Source organism: Hibiscus syriacus, unplaced genomic scaffold, assembly GCF_006381635.1.
Source record: "Hibiscus syriacus cultivar Baekdansim isolate YM2019G1 unplaced genomic scaffold, ASM638163v2 tig00110187_pilon, whole genome shotgun sequence".
Taxonomy (NCBI): Eukaryota; Viridiplantae; Streptophyta; class Magnoliopsida; order Malvales; family Malvaceae; genus Hibiscus; species Hibiscus syriacus.
In genome coordinates this window covers 3,314,992-3,324,810 of record NW_024062618.1, presented here as the reverse complement: position 1 = coordinate 3,324,810, position 9,819 = coordinate 3,314,992, and the positions used below count along the sequence as shown (strand labels likewise).

General features: G+C 34.5%; 1 protein-coding gene across 1 annotated transcript; it reads right to left on the bottom strand.

Annotated features, from left to right (window-relative positions):
• Positions 1 to 306: 306 nt before the first annotated feature.
• Positions 307 to 8,793, bottom strand: LOC120217780 (protein ROOT HAIR DEFECTIVE 3-like). Its single transcript, XM_039214857.1, has 23 exons — positions 8,686 to 8,793; positions 7,969 to 8,118; positions 7,461 to 7,527; positions 7,281 to 7,383; positions 6,422 to 6,492; positions 6,262 to 6,325; positions 6,112 to 6,177; positions 5,901 to 5,948; positions 5,753 to 5,815; positions 5,582 to 5,638; positions 4,807 to 4,965; positions 4,663 to 4,731; positions 4,469 to 4,560; positions 3,990 to 4,068; positions 3,747 to 3,912; positions 3,318 to 3,442; positions 2,341 to 2,603; positions 2,159 to 2,255; positions 1,908 to 2,072; positions 1,506 to 1,610; positions 1,171 to 1,265; positions 961 to 1,057; positions 307 to 754 (listed from the first exon to the last, which is right to left on the bottom strand). Exons 1-23 carry the CDS (start codon positions 8,687 to 8,689, stop codon positions 518 to 520), a joined length of 2,442 nt encoding a protein of 813 aa, XP_039070788.1. The 5' UTR covers positions 8,690 to 8,793; the 3' UTR covers positions 307 to 517.
• Positions 8,794 to 9,819: the final 1,026 nt, after the last annotated feature.

The following is a 9,819-nucleotide window of genomic DNA, read 5'->3' as shown; positions in this document are numbered from 1 at the left end:
ATTACTGTCATTCGATCTTTCAGACTCCCACGTAGCTTCCTCAAATTTGTGATTTAAACCATATAATTATGGAAGCTTACTGCATGAAGCATCACAATAAAGATAATCACCTACCATTAAAAACTTTGGATAAGAAATGAGAGCCACAAAAGAAATCAGTTCAATCAAATTTCCATTGCAAATGACATTACAAGCATAACAAAAAGCCATAGACGCAAAGTAAATATAAACCAAAGAACCTGTAACTTGGCCAACAAACAATACAATACAAATATTAAGCCTAGACGGAAGAATAACAAAGGGCGAAAAAGCCTACTTAATGGGACTCCGTCGCAAGAAAGCGACCCCCCTTGTATGTGGCACTTGCACAAAAATAAATGCCTTTTCAATATATGCCAACTCTTTACATTCTTGGAAGAGTTGTGTATGGAAAAATTCATGCACAGTGGCAAAACACCCATGACAACACATGCATCTTCAGAGCGCAAATAATGTTATTACTTTTCTAATAAGCTATTCATTCTTCTCTGGTGGGGCTGGAGTATTCATCCCCGTTTCCTGATGCAGTTATTCCGGATGAAGCACTCGATGACGTATTACTTGTGGTGCTTCCATTTTGGAAGCTCTTAGATGCTACAGCTTGGTTTGCCTGAGAATTATTTGTAGTAGGCATTTGCCCCTCCTCAGCTAACTTTTTGAGAAGATTCATCACGGTGGGAAGGAACTTGGTAGATAAGGAAAGAAGCCCGGGAAGCTGCAGGCATAAAAAGTTGTAAATTAGTCATCCCATCAAAACTGAGTAATCACAATGATAGTCGAAATAATTAGTCCTTAATGGTTCTTTTACATGCAAGAAATTTTACTGAATAATTGCATTTGGTAGAAACTACAGAATGCCATCAATGATGGTGATAAATGCTCACACATAAACAAGAGAGAAAATTTTAGTTCGATACTCACAGCACCGTTGCGGAATTCACCCGAAATGTCAAGCTGCACCCATAGAGCCTTAACAATAAGGAAACCCACAAAGATGACACCCAGATATAAAGGATTCCTGCAATGAGGCGATTCTTTAAGTAAGCACCAAACAAGGACAAGGATAAATGATATCATTGAATACCCGACCAAAATTAATTCAATGATACAAATGCAACATGCAACATGCACCTTAGAAGAGTCATAAGTTCATTAAAACCCAAGACTATTAAGGCAACAATTGCCCATGGAGGTGGCAGCCAGTTGTTGTTACGCTTGTTCGCTTCCTGAAAGTAGAAAAAAGAGATGGATATATCAGCAGACGCAATAACATGTCTGCTTAGACCAAACTATAAAACTTTAAATTCCAGGGAATGAAACTCGACAGTAATAATGTATATGATACAAAGAGGTGGTGCATGTGAAAAGTTTGGGAAACACAACAGAATTTCGGAGGCATTAGTTAACATAATGCAGTGACAATTCAAATTTCAAAAACAATATAATTAGAATTTTGATATTCATGCCTGAGCAGAAATGGCCTGAGTGACAGTGTACTCTGTCTCAGCCCTGAATTGCCGCCACAAAGACTTGCACTGAACAGGTGTGATCAGTGTCTTAGCAGGTGGAACCTATACCAAAAATTAACAGACATAAGATTAAATCACACATGAAGTTCCAGCATTAGAGAGATATAAAAGACAACAAAACCCTGGGGTTGTTTCAGCATTACAGATTTAGTAGTTTAATGCCAAACAAATTTTGCATTCATGGCAACATTTATTGTCAGACAAAACCTAGACTACAGTGCCTTTCTCTGTATAATCCATGGGAGGCATAGAAATGCCAGCAAATAGTATGCAATGGTCAAGCAACTTCTATGGTTCATCTAAATCTCATAACCATCCTCCGCAAGAAAAAGATATTACCTGCTCCCAAGTGCTTGAGGCTAGTGGATCAAATGTTGTAATGCTCCTATCAGTTATAACAGCATTATTTTTCGTGTCCAACAAGGCAGATGCTAGTGTATTCTCGATATTATCAACATTATCATCCAACCGGATTGCAGCCATAACAGATAGCAACTTTAAGGACTGGCAACAGAAAATAAACAAGTTTAGCAGAGAATAAAAAGCAGGATAATTCTTAAAACGGAACAAATGATAGTACACAAACATACTGCAGAGCGAGCTGTTTTAGTGATGGCTCGGATATCTTCCTTCCCAGTCCAAATCCGTGGCATTGAATCAGAATCATGACTAAACAGTGTTGAAAACCTGTATATATCTTGTGTTAATTTTGGTGATACATAACGTCTAACAAATCAAACGCCTTAATTCAAACATTTAAATGTGTTATTACCGGTCCTTCATACGGATCAATGCCCTTCCAGCCTCTTCCCTTGTTTTTGTTTCAACCACACCCCTTGCATAATCCTCCAATCTCATGAGCATCTTCTCCTTGGCTTTTTCATCCACGTCAAAACCAGAAAGAGCACTGGAGAGTCCAGAAACAGCAGATTCAGTTTCGCGCTTAAGAAGTTTCTTTATTGAGGGCCATGTATCATCATTAGCACCATCTAAAAGAGCTTCAACAGGTCCTGATAATGCTTCGTTCAGCTTTGCCTGCAAATGCACCATAATTATCAGTATGATTACAAGTGATGCTTTAACCAGTTATAAACATGTGTTGTGGATATCACTGTCATAGAAGTCAAACAGAAAATTAAGAGTAATCGCATATGAATTAATACTGTTTACCATACCGTGTCAGGCGAAAAATAACACCAAAGGGCCCAAACTCAAATTCATAAAAAAATGAACTAGAAAATGACCTTTCTTATTCAAACCAAAACTGCATGCCCGTAAAGTTTAGTTTGAATAACCCATCTGTGTAATAATCACATCTAAGTTAATTGGCCTTCAATATTCCTAGAGTAATTTACATTGTGTCCAACGATGTAAAAATTTCAACACGTAGACTCCCAGTACAATATCGACAAACTAGCTGAACATGTCATCTTAATCAATCGGGCTAAAATTATTTTTTAAGTAACACATGCAGAAAGTAAAAATTTTCAGCAACCAGCAGACCAAGAAAACAAATGTCATAACATCACAGTATCAACTTCAAAACACCTTGTCTCCTTGCAACCCAGCAAAAAAGTGAAATGATAAACAAATTCCTTCTTTAAAATTTTGTTTGGCTACTTTTCATAAACTGAGTCATCAGTATGGCTTACTAAACAGCAAGTAATCTAGACTTAATAGAATTCTCGATAACCATGAGGACAGTCACTTGACTAAATGATTAAAAAGGAAAGAAATAAGTTATCATACCTCATATGATGAAGTCAGCTCTGAAAGTTTGGCGGCTAGGACAGAATCAACATGTGCATCAATATCACGACGTAGCTTATCCCTGACTTTAGAGGAATCCCAATTTGATAGTTCAACAACAGCATCTGAAAAATGAAGTCAAACTTCTCATTCACTCAGTCCATCTTATTGAGCAAAGAAACCCTAATTGACAAACAACTATAGTATCAAACCAATTAAATGCAACCAACATACGCAGTCTCATTATTTAAAGTTTGAATTCACATTAATGTTTTAAAAAACAATTTCATCTGATTTGAATACTTCATTACTAAACAAACCACTTTAATGATTTCTTCTCTTTTTTCTGTTCATAGCTGTTGAACTTGTGGTCTGCAGTTTTGTTTCTTTGTTTAATGCTAAAAGAATATTTATCAAGTTCAAACATACCTTCATACCCTTCATCAAACAAAGCCATGTAAGATTCAGTGCAGTTGCGAGCAGCCATAGAAAATCCCTCTCCATCATTCAACGCCTTTTCAAATGCTTCCTTAAATTTCTCAAGAATTCCAGACCTTAAATGTCCAAGCATGGAATGGTGGGCTGGTTGGACAAGCTTCAGAAGACAAAAAGCGAGTTGAGAAAATTTAAATAACAACAAATACTGGACAAGAATATGGAGTTTGCTATTACTTGAAGCAATTTTTCTTCTAGCAGCTTTCGCTTTGAAGATCTAACACCTTCATCAAAATATGCGACTTCTGCATCATACCTAAATTCAGAACAAAATGAACGAAGTTGATGCCACAGATATTGGGGGTTGGGGGGGGGGGCAATCTTGAATTGATTAACAAAACTGCCTCTTCTTTGGCCAAGGTATTCGTCAAGAAAATTTTCATCCACCAATTTAATGAAGCAAAATATCATTATCACCATCATGACTCATAGATCATCAAATTGCCAATCAAAAATGACGACATTCCGATTTATCTTTTACCCTCAAAACTCTGTACAGTCACTTTCAAAAATGAATCACTTCTATAATTTCTTATTACCTCAATCAGTCTTTATCTAAGTCAGCTCAGCTCTTTCAAATTTTAATACAGGTAGTAGCCTACTTGAAATTTAGAAACTGGAAAACTTATCTTGTGTTCTTATTAAAGTAGACTTACTCTGATAGACAACTGTAGAGAATTGAATTCAGCTTCTTCCCAAAGCCAGCAACAGGACCAGACCGCACAGCCTCTTCTAATAGACACCAGCTCTGTCATAGAGGTAACAGGTTGGTTTTAGTTTCTATAAAAGTAACCAGCTCTAAAAATTAGTGTGTCTGCATGCATATATTTATAAATTTATGCCCACATACCTCATTTCCAGTGAAACCAGCATACTTTTCATTGGCAATTTCTTCACACCGTACCGTAGCCACCATGACCTATGAGCAAATGAAACATATATAACAGAAAAACCAATAAGATTTGCAACTTTCATTTAATGCTCAAAAGGTTACCTTATGGGCTGGAAGGTCAAGATCCTTGTTCTCTTTAATGACTTTCCAGATCTGCTGTGCACTAAACAAGAACCCTGAAGCAGGTACCACTCCCCTCCGATCCCCAGCAAGCCCTCCCGGTGCAATAGAGTGGAAGAATCGTTGTCTCAAATTAGCAACCTTCATAATTATAATAGAATCAGACAAGCTTCTATTTGAAAGTCAGTCCAATATTTAAACAGCACCATCCAACATTCAGAGAAAATTACACGGAAGGTATATCTATTTTAGATAGTACAATCAGGACAAGCGAGAAAAGGAAATGTAATTACACAAATTGGAGGGGAGGGGGAGGAGGAAGTCGACAAACAATCACTATGGTGCCATCACAATCCTAGGAGTAGATATTCAACTTGGTGTTCTTTCCATTTAAAAGAAAAAACTATAGAAATTGCCGATAATTAGGAATTTTAATTCACTTAGAAGTTCAATTTATATTGTACGATTAGGATTAATTTCCCTAGGATGTAAGATAAAGTTTAAGTGATAAAAGTTAGGAATAAAAGAAACCTAGTAGGAATCTAACTTGTAATCTATAGCCTATAAAAACAAGTTGTGTTTTCTATTTTTTTCAATGAGAATTTTGATTCAAAAATTTCTTTTTCTTCTCTCAATTTCTTCCATTTCTATTCTCTTAATTTCTCACAAAACTTCTAAAAAGCCAATAGTGTACTGTATAGTGTGTTTGCATGCTACGGATATGAAATGTCCTTAAGAGATGACCTAAATGTGGTACCTGCTCTTTAAACAGCTCTTCCTTTTCTTCATAACTAGAAAGTGCAACAACCTCAACCTGGCAATTATCAGCAATCACAATAGCCATCAGAAACAATAATCATTATAAAAGTTAAAGAGAGACATTAAATATTTAAATTTATTATGCATAACACACAAACCAACATCATACATTGAAAAAATCACTTAATGGAGTTTCCTTATGTGCCTGCGGCTTAGGAACTGAATCCCATATCTGCAATTCCAAGAAAATGGGTCAGGAAAAAAAATTAGTGAAGTTAATCAGAAATGTAAGGAGCATAAGCACTACATATCCGTACCTTCTGAATATCCTCTCTCAGAACAGGTTCTAAATTTTCTAAAGGTGTCTGTAAAAAAGGAATGGTTAAGAACCATAAACTCAACTAAAACCATAAAACCCTTGGACATATTAACAATGCAAACCTCGGATACAAAAAAAAAATTGAAGAAAAAAGTGAACAAAAAATTAGCTCTCCAAGATAACATGCTACATAAAGGAAAGGTACCAACCCTTGTTTTATCACGGATGACAAACATCAAAGTCGTTTTGCGGGGACTAAACAACCGCATCATGACCTGTAGCCAAATACAAGTAGATCAAGAAAAGAACCACTCAAAATTCAGGGCACTGCTTGGAAAGGGCAGCGAGATCGCAAATACCTGGAATACAGTCTTCAAAAGAGGCTTGTTGGCAGCTTGCTCACGACCAATATCATGACACCACCTAAATGAAAATTTGCTCAAGAATGTCACTTGCATGTACTACTAATAGCAGTTAAGTCAAAATATTGTCGAGCACCATAGAGGTGCCAAACCTTACATGTTTATGAGTACTATATCTGATACTGCCAATGCAAAAAGTGCACTTTGTTTCTCAAATGCTGTGTCATCCTGGAATGAGGCACAGAAATTAGTGAAAAATATGTCCAAAAGAAACTCTCTCTACTTTCCTTTTTTTCATAAAAGATAAGATGGTTAGATAAAAGTAAACCAAGCAAATACACCCGCAGATAATTCGCTGCATATTCTACTTTTATAATCTAAATTCCAAATCTTGATTTGATTCAGCTGAATCCATCACTCTTAAAGCCCGGTGTAAGTAACCAAAACTTATTCTTGGATCATAATAATTCTGATTTTTTTTTTTAAATTTCACCTATGGTAGAATTTTTATTACAGAGAAATATAAAATCCAGAATTAAAGGTTTGACTAAAAAATCACTGAAGACTGACCTTAAATTTGGTTTTACACTGGTACAACAAAAATAATTCAATAATACAACAATTTCCTACATGTGTAAGGCTTCCTCCATACAACTCTAATCACCCTTATATGTATTAATATCTCATTTCATAGGTGGGTCTTACACAAGTAAATGGTGTTGACAAGCATATTGAAAAGCAATGAAGAAGAGCCCAAGCAGGGTCCTAGAAGAAATAACTACTTGATCAATAAATCAAAAGATGTATCCATAAATGATCTTGTTTTCCTTTTCCTTTGTGGGCATGGAAGGAGGGATATCCTGAATCCTATGTTTTGCAAAATATATATATATAAGCTAACATGGGAAAAGTAAGGGGAAAAAACAAAGCAAGAAAATGTAGTTGGTATATAGAAAATTGTTGTTTCAATTTTGGACAACATATGATAATGATAGAATGCAAGCTAGCAACAGCACCTCTCCACGTTCTCTTCCATCAGTGCCCTCCAAATCCATTACTAGAGTACAAGGTTGTATACCAGCACACTTTGCCATCCAAATACCTTTAGTGGTTTGAGACCTGACAGGAAAAAAAATTCATTAGTTGTTTTAGCCAATTGAAACAAATATAAAGTGTTAAAAAGAAATATAAGTTACCTTCCCTTAAATGCATCCATTTCCCTGAAATTGGTGTAAAACAAATGATTTAACAGTGTGCTTTTACCTGTTGAGATCATGGAAGACAACGTGAAACTTCAAATGGAATAAGCAGAAATTACAAGGCTAACAAGAAAAATGCCAAAAAAAAAATCATTCATGGCATGCGTTAGAATTAAAAAAATAAGATGCAGGAAAGATATATATATATATATATAGAGAGAGAGAGAGAGAGAACTAACTACAGAAGTTTATGACAATATCATATAGAAATGAGCCCACATCAAAGTGAGATATGAAAAATGTATTCGTTGAAAGCTGAAGTGGTAAACTCCAAGCGTATCAGACACTCACATGTAACTCACATATATCACATATTTCTAATTCAATATCATTATGGGAAATGGAACAAATAAATGAATCAGCTTAGTGTGAACTATAAATAGGCACCTATGAAACAAGAAAGGACAAGTATAAATCAAGATGTGAAGAAGATAACAAAGCATACCGCTGCTCTGAGGTCCCATGATAGAAACCACGGCATATGACAACCCGCATTCAGCAAGCTTTATTTCCTTTATAAAGCGTTCAGTTCCAACATCATCGAAGGTACCATCTCCATCAATAAGTTGAGTTGAATAACATTCCTCAGTCGTGGCTGTCAAACGAAATGTTCATACCATGTGTAAGAAAAGACGACAAAAGCTTCCATCAGACAGCTCTAAACTAACTGTAAGTGGCTCATATACCTCACTGAGGTTAAAATTAAATCTTCCATATCAGTTGATCAAGGAAAATATTAAGAATACCTCAACTAAAAAGAAATAGTAAGTTCATTAATTTTGACAGAATCAATTTGGCAACTTTAATATCTAGAGTAGCTTATCTTCAAAAATTGGATTTTCACCTTTTTTTAGTTTTCCTCTGTTTTCTCAGCAACCAAACATGCAGTATGCATAAAAATTTATCTCTACTCCCGATCCAAAAAAAATCAGATTTACGATTCTCAAAGAAACTCTTAAAAACCTAAAACTCCAGATAACGGATCATTAACTAACAATAAAGGAAGAGAACTATTACGGCGGCGTTGCATGCTGAAACGCTCTCGTTCAGTAACATCACAGAAACTAAATAAGAAACCAAAAAAGAAAATAAACGGATCGCTGAAAAGAGCTATAAATAGAGGGAAAAAGAGATATTAAGATGAGAGGATGAGAGAGCGTACCCATTGAATCTTGTTTGAATTGTAATAGCTCAGAAACTGAGGAGATCGATGTCAATGAAAGACGGAGAAAAAGGAGGAAATATACAGAGATTTTGAAGCTCGTCTTTTCTTTAGTCTACTTCGTTTTCTTCTTTCTTTAAAAGTGGGCTGGACCGGACTGGGTATTCATTTCATTTCAATTACCGCCGAATACTGGATTAATTAATTATTACTACTTCCAATCTTTATTTAATTACTTTCTTAAAATTCTTAAATATTTAAATTTTAAAAGAGTGTTGATCTGTTAGTATATGAGATAATTTTACAAGACGTATATAAATTATGATATTCAATTTAAATTAATGTTAAAATATTTTACGTTAGGTAATTGTATTCTAAATTGATTCATAAAATTTAGAATGTTTTATATTAATCCTTCAATTAGCAATAGTGTTTTATTTTGATCCTTATTGTTAATTCTATTAATTAAAACAATAATATGTTTATGAAAATATTGAAAATTAAACTCGTGACCTTTTAAAAAATTCTTAAACATATTAAAAAAATTCAAAAGACCACGAGTTCAATTCTCATATCTCAAAAACTAGAAAAATTAACTTCATAAAATGATCATAATAAAATGATATTGATAATTTAAAGATTAATATAGAACATTTCTAAATTTTTAAATCAATTTAAAACATAAGTCATAATTTGAGAACCTCTTCTACAATTAAGTTTTAATATATTTTAAAATAAAATACACTAAATTTTAAAAATGATTTTAAACATGCATCCCCCAATAACTTCCCATGCACCAGCAATGGAGTCACTGACGTGGAAGCAACTGATTGGTTGTCCAACAGTTTTTTTTATAAGTGGTATAATACTAAGGGGGTGTTTGATTCAAGGATTGTGGGATTCCCATGGGATGGAATCTCATTCTCGGTAATGTTTTATTACCAATAGTAGATTTTTTGGGATATATTATCGGGAATGTCATTACCTCTATTCCCTTAGGTATTGTAACATTACCGGCGTTTTGTACTAAAATACCCTTAAATTTTTATTTTTTCTAAAAATATCATTCTTCTATCATTGAATAATAAAAATTCTACGAAGGTTAAATTACAAATTTATCCTTAAATTATTTTA